The 13,021-nt window shown below is 35.5% G+C and overlaps 1 protein-coding gene across 1 annotated transcript; it reads right to left on the reverse strand.

The window, feature by feature from the left end:
• Window positions 1-5,323: 5,323 nt before the first annotated feature.
• LOC112906411 lies at window positions 5,324-12,065 on the reverse strand. The gene is made up of 2 exons (XM_025980475.1): window positions 11,231-12,065; window positions 5,324-5,431 (listed from the first exon to the last, which is right to left on the reverse strand). The coding sequence occupies exon 1, from the start codon at window positions 11,807-11,809 to the stop codon at window positions 11,234-11,236; it is 576 nt and encodes a 191-aa protein (XP_025836260.1). The 5' UTR covers window positions 11,810-12,065; the 3' UTR covers window positions 5,324-5,431; window positions 11,231-11,233.
• Window positions 12,066-13,021: the final 956 nt, after the last annotated feature.

Raw genomic sequence — 13,021 nt, forward strand, 5'->3', positions numbered from 1 at the left:
TTTTGATCATAATTTTTCAATGTTTCTGCAATATTACCATACCGCTGAAATTTGATTTTTATGAATTAATTTTATTCAATGGTTTATGGGTTAAAATTAAATATACAAACTTGTAAATAGTTTAGGATAAGGGTTGTTCTAGTTTTAGGAAAATGCGAAGATTAGCTCAGGATAGGAAGGAGTGGAGGTGTGTGTCCAACCAGTCTTAAGATTGACGACCTTATGATGTTGATACAAACTTGTAGAAACTTACAGAAAAAAGTTGAGGTTGAATATTTGATGACGGCGAATCATTGATAAATAATAGTAGGCATTTCGGAATTAACTTGCAGTGAACTTGAATCTGTTTTTAGTTGTTGATTTCGTGGACTATTTTTTGTGACATTGTTCGGTAACAATGTACCATCATCTTGTACAACAAATGTGACAAGTAACTCTTCATCCCTTGCCATACAGTTTATGAGTCAATAAAATTTTTCTAGGACCCATTTTTATTTTTAATTTATTAAATCAATTCTAGAAATGCATGGCCATTTCTAAATTCACCTATTCAACATTCATTAAAATTACTTAATTACTTATCACTATTATGGAATAAAAACATAGTATACATTTTCTGAGAAAAAGTTAATGTATTTTATAATAACATATGGGGAAAGTTAATATAAAGGTCAGGTGAATTCGATGTAAACTTTAAGACACATAAATTCCGGCGAAAATCGATTCCATTTATAATTATTGATTTACTTAACTATACCAATCAATATTTGTATAATTAAGTGCATGAAGGAACGGCCTACTTAAACAATTTAAAACAGACACGTTTAGCACCTAACATTTTGAAAGTTTTAAATTTTATGTTCCCCAGTTAGCACTTTGATTACACTGAGATATCCGAATGAGGGTTTTCGGAGAATTTTTGAAATTGCATACATTGTGATTTTCGAAACGCATAAACCAGCAATGAATGTGACAAAACGCTTGAAATGCTGGATGATCCAAATCACTGTCGTACGAGTCATTTTCCACACTTTCACCACAGCCAGTAGACGTTATCGGTTGCGCAACTGTATATATTATTATCAGTCTACATTTACAACAAAACACGGATCTAATATGTAAAGTATTTTTACAATAAGGTTGATATCTATTTAAATCTTCATTTGTAATAATACGTTTTAATTATTGTCTGGCTTTTCTGATACTTCGGGCTTGGAATCGTTCCCCCCGCATTACCTCTTGTGGAATATTTTGTAATGATGTTGTAATCGTCCATTTCGTTAATGACGAGACGGGCGTGACATCGTCCATTTTTTGTTATTTTTTACTGTTTTTTTGTTTTTGTTAACGTCTACTACAATACGCCGCGCGTGCAAATGTTGGCATGTATGTATGTATGTGTGTATGTAAGTGCTATTTACACACTAACATACATACATACAGTGCTTTATTATTGAGCTATTTATATGTGTAAGCGTATTTAATGCAGGAAAAAAACATTAAAAAAATATTACAATAAAAAAGGGTGTGAGTAATCCAAAAAAGAATATTAAAACAACTCCATTTGATGTCAGTTTTTTTTTACTTTTGTAGTATAATATAATATAATAATTAGTAATTATAATGGTACTACTACTGCTCTACTACTAGTAAACATTATAAATAAAAAATACTACGTCTAAAAACATGATCAGATTCTGCGAGAAGGCTCCGCTCATGGTTTCCTTTTGGTTTCGGAAATCTGCAACAGAATTATTATTTACAAATGACAAGCCAAGCAATAATAAGTTATTTATTTAATCCTAATTTTATTTTCGTTGATAGCATTTAATTGTTTTGCAAACGACTCGATACTCACATACGTAACATGCTTGTGTTTTGGGAACTTTGTTAAAGAACAAGACTTACTAGATTATAACAATTGTTTGACTTACATTTGAAACAGGGCGTGGCAAAAGATGAGGAATTTTCCAAATTAATGTGAAATTAGCGCCTCCTAAGGCATAATAGGCAGTCATGTTAAAACAGCCTAAAAGTACGAATGGCGGATCAGGTGGCTGCGTCAGTTCTTCGCAGGCTGTCATCCCGAAATTAGTCTAAAATAAATAATTTAGGAAAAATATTAGAATCATAAACAGTCAAATGAGATAAATAACAGCTGATTATGAAATTGTATTCTTGATTTTCTTGCATGATGATAGAGAATGATTTATTTTTATTCGCTAATTCTAGTATTTATAGTTATAAAAAGTGTACTAGATAAGCAATTTATCAGTGGTCTTATTTATCATGTAACCAATACTTTTTAATCTTCCCTCACATAACACATTAACAAGCAACCGATTGTGTTTGATGACATTCATTTCCATTTACCCTAGCGCTTATGAATGTAAGTAATGATATTTATTGCATTTGATCATGAATGATACTGTAATTGTTATGAGCTATAAATGTATGTATGCATGCAAATGTGTTATGAGAGTGACTATAAAGATACAGTTATAATATTACATATGTCTGTCTGTGTGTATGTGTAGCTTTTGCAGAGGCCTTTATTATTAAGCATGTGTTGGTAAAACGTAATTGAAGTTTCACTTCAAAACAAAAGTCTATTGCATTTTTTTTTATTTTTATTAATTATACACAGGTCTGCGAAATGTTTTTTAAATTGTTAATATTTGTCGTAATTGTCTTAAAAGTAATAGAAAACAATATTCATATGGTTTATACCACGTCACATTAACCCATAAATGCTCAGAGAACACATTTCCATTTGAACCCTTGCCACGTAATGAGTGCGACGAAAAAACATTCAATAACCAGTGTTTCTATGTTTTTAACGATGCTCGATGGTGTTGCTTAAAAATACCTCCGACAACATTAAAGGATGGAAAGATCGAAAATGAACAAAAAAACGTGATTTATGAATTGACTTTTTTCTTAAAAAGTAATTTTTTGTCCTTACGATTTTTTATATGCTTAAAACCTATATAGATCATGACCTCGATATGTAAACATGAAATAATCACCGTTGGTCAAGTCGAAATGCCTTTACAAGCTGTTTGATCAAACCAAGTTTAATGTAAAGTGGCGGAAGCAATACTTTCTTCTTTCAAACTTGTATTGATGACATTTTTCACTCCGACTTCCAATGGCATTCTAATTTTGACATAGAAATACCAAATAACAATAATTTTGATTTACCATAAGTCCACTGTCTTAACACTTCATCACATAACCGGCATATTTTATCGTAACCCAGTGTTTATCTTGGTGACACAACTTCATTCTGAAGTAAGCTTAATAAGCATTTTTTACAGTTTGTTATATTCAACTTTTGCTTAACTATTGTATATTGTCCGCAAATGTAAATAACTACATTTGAATTGTTTTTACAACTCCAAGAAGTCATGGTTAAAGATAAATAAAACACAATCTTTTATTACACGTTAATATTATATCTCTCTCAATAATGGCGCCCTATAACTATTTGTTTTTCATGTGGTGTAAACGACTATAGTTACTTTCAGACCATCTAAAATAAAGTAAAANGCTAATAAAATCAAGTCGAAATGTATACATTTAATTCACCCCTGTTATTACTGGATTTTCCCAATAGATAGTTATTCCATAACATTATAAATACCATTGTGAATGGTTTTAATTTCAGTAGAATTTCTCTCTTGAGAATGACATGCAAAGGCCTAAACAACATTGTCGAAATAAATAAATACTTTAGTGCAACTAAAACCCAACGTTTTTCTTCTTTCAATTTAATTAAATATTTAAAATGTTGCTCAACGATTGCAAATTCGATTTTGATTTATTAAAATGCTAGTAGGATATTAGGTACTGGATTTTCCCAATAGATAGTTATTCTTAGTACCTGTTTTTAAACTGTCCATAACATTATAAATACCATTGTGAATGGTTTTAATTTCAGTAGAATTTCTCTCTTGAGAATGACATGAAAAGGCCTAAACAACATTATCGAAATAAATAAATACTTTAGTGCAACTAAAACCCAACGTTTTTCTTCTTTCAATTTAATTAANACATATATTAATCTACATACAAAAAAAATGTGACGTGATACGTTAAAACAAAGTTTATATTTGCAAAATATAGACCAACATTTGCATGCTTAAGATAAACATATACAATAAACTTTTTTATCGCAAACCTGTGACTATTCATACAATGTATTGTATATTCATATATCAAAAATACCATTAGACCTAGAACATGAGAAAATACTAAATAACATTACTAACTCTTATTAGTTGCGAGTCCGTTTCGAATAAAATAGTTTGCCGGACAGTGTTTGTAACCCTCCATTGTTGTTATATTATGTAAAAGTGCACGGAGTGCAATTCCAGTTGAATTCATCGGTTTCTCCTTTACATTTAGGACACATATACTTAATTTTAACAGGCATTTCTATAAAATGCGAACAATATAATTAGACAATAGGTAGACGTTGCTGCTCTAGCGTCGACAATAACTGAATGAGTAGTATTAGCTCTGACGGCTATTTGTTATTTGAAATGAGTTTTATTAACCTTATTTAGATCGTATTTAATACGAAATGTTGTACATACATATTTACATAATACTGTACAACCAATACTTTAAAACAATAACATTTCTCTCGACAGAATAAGCTTCATTTTTATTAGTATAGTTTACATTATGTTTACATGAAAAGTATTTACAGTGTAAGTTCACGAGCGATGGGAAATCTTTCATTTCTTCTAAATTGATTATATTTCGGCAATCGGGAAATTCTTCGAGAAACCACAGTTGCTTTTTCGTTCCCGTTACGTATACAGTTTTAGCAATCGCAAAAATTCTTTCGATTTCATCATTATGCAAAGTATTGTAATTTAAATAACCATTATTCCAACCAATACCATGATAATGTTGTTTTACCCATTAGTGTATGGTTTTATATCGTGGCCATATCAGATGATGAGGAAACGGTGGTTTTAGTAGATAGGTTTTTACTTTTTCTTCTTGTAAAGACACGATAGCAATTTCCTTCGCGACAAAGCGAGTTGCCTTCAGTTTCGAAACCTTAAGCGTCTACTATGTAATCCATTATTGGTTATATCTATTGTTGAGTATAGAAAACTTATTATATTTGACTTATCTGTGGCCTCTATGTTTTGTATGTTTAGTCTGCAGTATTAAGAATGCAGCTGCTGATTACTATTTACACAATACAACTTTTAAAAGAACACTTTAAGAAAAATTCAATGCCATTATTCAGACGGATAGCAACGGTTAATTAATTCCCGAATCAATTATGTTTCTCCTCGCTTGTTTTCTGGATCCGCGACAGTGGCTCTAGTCTGGTGGCTGTTTTTGGAAAGCATACATAGAATGCAGCTAACAAGGCCAATCCTGACCGGATCTCGCCCTCGAGGTCCTGTAATTGATTAAAAATCAAATTAAAATTATTGCCTAATGTAATGCTTGAATTTATTATTATTATTATTAATTTTATTTCTTTTTTTTTCTTCGCCTGAAATAGAGCTATCGAAGCGTCAATGTGACACCAAAACTAAAATTCATGCCTTCATCAGCGGCAATGAATAACATGTGCCTACTTTGACATCTGAGTGCCAATGTGACATCAAAACTTAAATATTCTTGCCTTCATCAGCGGCAATGAATAACATGTGCCCACTTTGACATCTGAGTGCCAATGTGACATCAAAACTTAAATATTCTTGCCTTCATCAGCGGCAATGAATAACATGTGCCCACTTTGACATCTGAGTGCCAATGTGACATCAAAACTTAAATATTCTTGCCTTCATCAGCGGCAATGAATAACATGTGCCCACTTTGACATCTGAGTGCCAATGTGACATCAAAACTTAAATATTCTTGCCTTCATCAGCGGCAATGAATAACATGTGCCCACTTTGACATCTGAGTGCCAATGTGACATCAAAACTTAAATATTCTTGCCTTCATCAGCGGCAATGAATAACATGTGCCCACTTTGACATCTGAGTGCCAATGTGACATCAAAACTTAAATATTCTTGCCTTCATCAGCGGCAATGAATAACATGTGCCCACTTTGACATCTGAGTGCCAATGTGACATCAAAACTTAAATATTCTTGCCTTCATCAGCGGCAATGAATAACATGTGCCCACTTTGACATCTGAGTGCCAATGTGACATCAAAACTTAAATATTCTTGCCTTCATCAGCGGCAATGAATAACATGTGCCCACTTTGACATCTGAGTGCCAATGTGACATCAAAACTTAAATATTCTTGCCTTCATCAGCGGCAATGAATAACATGTGCCCACTTTGACATCTGAGTGCCAATGTGACATCAAAACTTAAATATTCTTGCCTTCATCAGCGGCAATGAATAACATGTGCCCACTTTGACATCTGAGTGCCAATGTGACATCAAAACTTAAATATTCTTGCCTTCATCAGCGGCAATGAATAACATGTGCCCACTTTGACATCTGAGTGCCAATGTGACATCAAAACTTAAATATTCTTGCCTTCATCAGCGGCAATGAATAACATGTGCCCACTTTGACATCTGAGTGCCAATGTGACATCAAAACTTAAATATTCTTGCCTTCATCAGCGGCAATGAATAACATGTGCCCACTTTGACATCTGAGTGCCAATGTGACATCAAAACTTAAATATTCTTGCCTTCATCAGCGGCAATGAATAACATGTGCCCACTTTGACATCTGAGTGCCAATGTGACATCAAAACTTAAATATTCTTGCCTTCATCAGCGGCAATGAATAACATGTGCCCACTTTGACATCTGAGTGCCAATGTGACATCAAAACTTAAATATTCTTGCCTTCATCAGCGGCAATGAATAACATGTGCCCACTTTGACATCTGAGTGCCAATGTGACATCAAAACTTAAATATTCTTGCCTTCATCAGCGGCAATGAATAACATGTGCCCACTTTGACATCTGAGTGCCAATGTGACATCAAAACTTAAATATTCTTGCCTTCATCAGCGGCAATGAATAACATGTGCCCACTTTGACATCTGAGTGCCAATGTGACATCAAAACTTAAATATTCTTGCCTTCATCAGCGGCAATGAATAACATGTGCCCACTTTGACATCTGAGTGCCAATGTGACATCAAAACTTAAATATTCTTGCCTTCATCAGCGGCAATGAATAACATGTGCCCACTTTGACATCTGAGTGCCAATGTGACATCAAAACTTAAATATTCTTGCCTTCATCAGCGGCAATGAATAACATGTGCCCACTTTGACATCTGAGTGCCAATGTGACATCAAAACTTAAATATTCTTGCCTTCATCAGCGGCAATGAATAACATGTGCCCACTTTGACATCTGAGTGCCAATGTGACATCAAAACTTAAATATTCTTGCCTTCATCAGCGGCAATGAATAACATGTGCCCACTTTGACATCTGAGTGCCAATGTGACATCAAAACTTAAATATTCTTGCCTTCATCAGCGGCAATGAATAACATGTGCCCACTTTGACATCTGAGTGCCAATGTGACATCAAAACTTAAATATTCTTGCCTTCATCAGCGGCAATGAATAACATGTGCCCACTTTGACATCTGAGTGCCAATGTGACATCAAAACTTAAATATTCTTGCCTTCATCAGCGGCAATGAATAACATGTGCCCACTTTGACATCTGAGTGCCAATGTGACATCAAAACTTAAATATTCTTGCCTTCATCAGCGGCAATGAATAACATGTGCCCACTTTGACATCTGAGTGCCAATGTGACATCAAAACTTAAATATTCTTGCCTTCATCAGCGGCAATGAATAACATGTGCCCACTTTGACATCTGAGTGCCAATGTGACATCAAAACTTAAATATTCTTGCCTTCATCAGCGGCAATGAATAACATGTGCCCACTTTGACATCTGAGTGCCAATGTGACATCAAAACTTAAATATTCTTGCCTTCATCAGCGGCAATGAATAACATGTGCCCACTTTGACATCTGAGTGCCAATGTGACATCAAAACTTAAATATTCTTGCCTTCATCAGCGGCAATGAATAACATGTGCCCACTTTGACATCTGAGTGCCAATGTGACATCAAAACTTAAATATTCTTGCCTTCATCAGCGGCAATGAATAACATGTGCCCACTTTGACATCTGAGTGCCAATGTGACATCAAAACTTAAATATTCTTGCCTTCATCAGCGGCAATGAATAACATGTGCCCACTTTGACATCTGAGTGCCAATGTGACATCAAAACTTAAATATTCTTGCCTTCATCAGCGGCAATGAATAACATGTGCCCACTTTGACATCTGAGTGCCAATGTGACATCAAAACTTAAATATTCTTGCCTTCATCAGCGGCAATGAATAACATGTGCCCACTTTGACATCTGAGTGCCAATGTGACATCAAAACTTAAATATTCTTGCCTTCATCAGCGGCAATGAATAACATGTGCCCACTTTGACATCTGAGTGCCAATGTGACATCAAAACTTAAATATTCTTGCCTTCATCAGCGGCAATGAATAACATGTGCCCACTTTGACATCTGAGTGCCAATGTGACATCAAAACTTAAATATTCTTGCCTTCATCAGCGGCAATGAATAACATGTGCCCACTTTGACATCTGAGTGCCAATGTGACATCAAAACTTAAATATTCTTGCCTTCATCAGCGGCAATGAATAACATGTGCCCACTTTGACATCTGAGTGCCAATGTGACATCAAAACTTAAATATTCTTGCCTTCATCAGCGGCAATGAATAACATGTGCCCACTTTGACATCTGAGTGCCAATGTGACATCAAAACTTAAATATTCTTGCCTTCATCAGCGGCAATGAATAACATGTGCCCACTTTGACATCTGAGTGCCAATGTGACATCAAAACTTAAATATTCTTGCCTTCATCAGCGGCAATGAATAACATGTGCCCACTTTGACATCTGAGTGCCAATGTGACATCAAAACTTAAATATTCTTGCCTTCATCAGCGGCAATGAATAACATGTGCCCACTTTGACATCTGAGTGCCAATGTGACATCAAAACTTAAATATTCTTGCCTTCATCAGCGGCAATGAATAACATGTGCCCACTTTGACATCTGAGTGCCAATGTGACATCAAAACTTAAATATTCTTGCCTTCATCAGCGGCAATGAATAACATGTGCCCACTTTGACATCTGAGTGCCAATGTGACATCAAAACTTAAATATTCTTGCCTTCATCAGCGGCAATGAATAACATGTGCCCACTTTGACATCTGAGTGCCAATGTGACATCAAAACTTAAATATTCTTGCCTTCATCAGCGGCAATGAATAACATGTGCCCACTTTGACATCTGAGTGCCAATGTGACATCAAAACTTAAATATTCTTGCCTTCATCAGCGGCAATGAATAACATGTGCCCACTTTGACATCTGAGTGCCAATGTGACATCAAAACTTAAATATTCTTGCCTTCATCAGCGGCAATGAATAACATGTGCCCACTTTGACATCTGAGTGCCAATGTGACATCAAAACTTAAATATTCTTGCCTTCATCAGCGGCAATGAATAACATGTGCCCACTTTGACATCTGAGTGCCAATGTGACATCAAAACTTAAATATTCTTGCCTTCATCAGCGGCAATGAATAACATGTGCCCACTTTGACATCTGAGTGCCAATGTGACATCAAAACTTAAATATTCTTGCCTTCATCAGCGGCAATGAATAACATGTGCCCACTTTGACATCTGAGTGCCAATGTGACATCAAAACTTAAATATTCTTGCCTTCATCAGCGGCAATGAATAACATGTGCCCACTTTGACATCTGAGTGCCAATGTGACATCAAAACTTAAATATTCTTGCCTTCATCAGCGGCAATGAATAACATGTGCCCACTTTGACATCTGAGTGCCAATGTGACATCAAAACTTAAATATTCTTGCCTTCATCAGCGGCAATGAATAACATGTGCCCACTTTGACATCTGAGTGCCAATGTGACATCAAAACTTAAATATTCTTGCCTTCATCAGCGGCAATGAATAACATGTGCCCACTTTGACATCTGAGTGCCAATGTGACATCAAAACTTAAATATTCTTGCCTTCATCAGCGGCAATGAATAACATGTGCCCACTTTGACATCTGAGTGCCAATGTGACATCAAAACTTAAATATTCTTGCCTTCATCAGCGGCAATGAATAACATGTGCCCACTTTGACATCTGAGTGCCAATGTGACATCAAAACTTAAATATTCTTGCCTTCATCAGCGGCAATGAATAACATGTGCCCACTTTGACATCTGAGTGCCAATGTGACATCAAAACTTAAATATTCTTGCCTTCATCANTTTTTTTTTTGGTATTAGATGCTATTAATAACGAAATTTCAGATCTTTTTTTAGCGACTCTGTATCGCTGTCTCGACAATTTTAGTTTAACCATCACAAAAAAATATTGTTAAGTACCTTATTATTATCACTTACCTGATTTTTTATCGATTTATTGAAGAAAAATTAGTTTCACCTACGAACAAGACAGGCAAGAGGTTTACGTTTAGGACGATTACTGCATACACTTTGGGAAATCCCACAATCAGGTGGTTACCAGACAACGCTATTCGCTAATCAAATTATTAATCGACAGTTAATGGACTTTGGACTATTACAACCTATGCTATAACGTTACCGCTGTTACGATTTGCAAGGGCAAAGCAAATTCTTTGGCGCCGTTTTATAAAACGAATGTAATATAATGGCGTCAGTGATACTAACGCCACATTAAAAAACATACATACAATACATACATATGTACCCACATTTTAGTAGTATGTAATTTATTAATAATTTTATAATACACGCATATATCTGATAATATCTGCTGATATCCATTGGATATCCGATGTATGTCCTATAAAGAAATCTGTACACATGTCCAATGAGGATATACATAGTATGTCCTCCACTAATCCCTTAAGGAAATTGGACATGATGGACGCAATAGGGACGTAATCGTACATCCATAGGATATTGCGTGCTGTATGGGTCTGCACTTCTAATGATTTGTACATCGAGAAAACTAATTTGATTGTTCATTTCTATCTCATGTGTAAATTGGAGATTAGAATTGTACGAATTAAATACATTTAACGTGTGTTCAATTTCAATTTTTCAACAAATGAATTATACTTTACCACTCATCGGAGAGTCTTTTCAGATCCGTTCCCAACATCATTGTCATCGTTTATCAAGGCCTCACACAGTTCTGGGAACCATTCCGTTGTCCACTTTTTAAGGTGTTCTGCCGAAGCAATTGTAGTTGTGTTCCTGAGGAGATCAGAAACGCCCTTTAGGACGTATTTGCCCGGGGACTTTTCGCCGACTACCTCATAGGGTCCCTTGCACGGGGATGATAGTTTATGTCGCTCGTTAGCCGACCGCAGAATAACGACCAAATCTCCGGCCTTAAACTGGGGCATAACGGCTTTGGATGAGCGTTCTTCTTGGTATGCGGCATTTTTCTTGAGGGATTGGGCGGCCTTTTCTCTTGCGATTCTTTTATTTGGAGATATTTCCTTGGTCGCCAGGTCATTTAGGATTGCTGCAACGGCTGGAACAGAACTTTCTCGTCCGATTAATAATTGCAATGGTGTATATTCAGTTGATTTCTGGTATGTGGTGTTTAGTACCAACTGTATTTTACACAATTTGTCGGCCCAATTACTCGTATTAATTCTGCACTCTATTCTTAACATGTCAGCTATTGTTGACATGTACCGTTCTACTTGTCCATTGGATCGGTGTCCGTGAGGTGTTGTCAGATGAAGATTTATTCTCCATTCTTCTAAAAATTTTTTATTGGATTTATTGATAAATGACTCATTGTCACTTATTAATCTTATTGGGGTTCCAAACAAAGAAATGGTTTTTAACAAGTTTTCTTTAAATGTTAACGAAGTTATCTCGACGTTTGGTATTAAAAGGCAGTACTTTGAGAAGGCGTCAATAATAACGAAAACGTACCGAAAATTGTTAGAGGGTTAGGGGACCAAAAAAATCACAATGTAGGGTCTCAAAAGGAGCTTCACCCTTAGGTATTGAGTGCAGAGGTACTCTACTTGAGAGTCGAGGCTGTTTGTTTAACAAGCAAGTTAAACATCCTTTACAATACTTAAAAACAAAATTTCTTAAACCTGGAAACCAAAAACTTCTGGAGACTGATTCAAATGTTTTCTCAGCACCGACGTGACAGTTTTCGTCGTGAAATAACTGCAACAGTGGCAACCGGTAAGATGAAGGAACAAAGAGTCTTTTTACTGTGGAACCATCCGAATTATGAACCACTCTATAAAGATATTCACCTTTTATTTCATACAATTTGTTATCTAGCTCACCTCTTTTTACGCGTTCGATCAGGTCTTTTGTTTGATCGTCAGCAGGTTGCGCGGTGGCAAGCCATGAATTATTTTGATCAAAAACAAAGGCAATTCTCGGCGGATTTCTACTGAAAAAGTCAGCATGAGACAATTTTGACCCCTTTTGGTAACTGATTTCGAAATCGAAATCTTGCATGAAAATCCACCATCGCGCGATACGGGGGTTTAAGTCTTTTTTTACAAAAGTCGCCTTAAGAGCATTACAGTCTGTGACCAGAGTAAATTTGATACCTAATAAATAATGTCTGAAATATTTTAATGCATTGACGACTGCCAGAGTTTCGAGTTCATACGAGTGATACTATGTCTCATAACCTTGGGTCGATCGACTGAAATAAGCGACGGGTTTTAATTTATCAGCATGTTTTTGTAATAGTACTGCGCCATAACCTATTGAACTTGCGTCCGTATGTAATTCTGTTATTAAGTTTGGATCAAATAGCACCAAAATAGGGTACGTTGAGAGCAAAGCAATGAGTTCTAAACGAATTTCTTCTATATCAGGTGTCCACTCAAAAGGGGTTTCTTTTTTTAATAAGTTAGAAATTG

The sequence above is a fragment of the Agrilus planipennis genome, unplaced genomic scaffold (genome assembly GCF_000699045.2).
Source record: "Agrilus planipennis isolate EAB-ADULT unplaced genomic scaffold, Apla_2.0 scaffold132, whole genome shotgun sequence".
In the NCBI taxonomy this organism is placed as follows: domain Eukaryota; kingdom Metazoa; phylum Arthropoda; class Insecta; order Coleoptera; family Buprestidae; genus Agrilus; species Agrilus planipennis.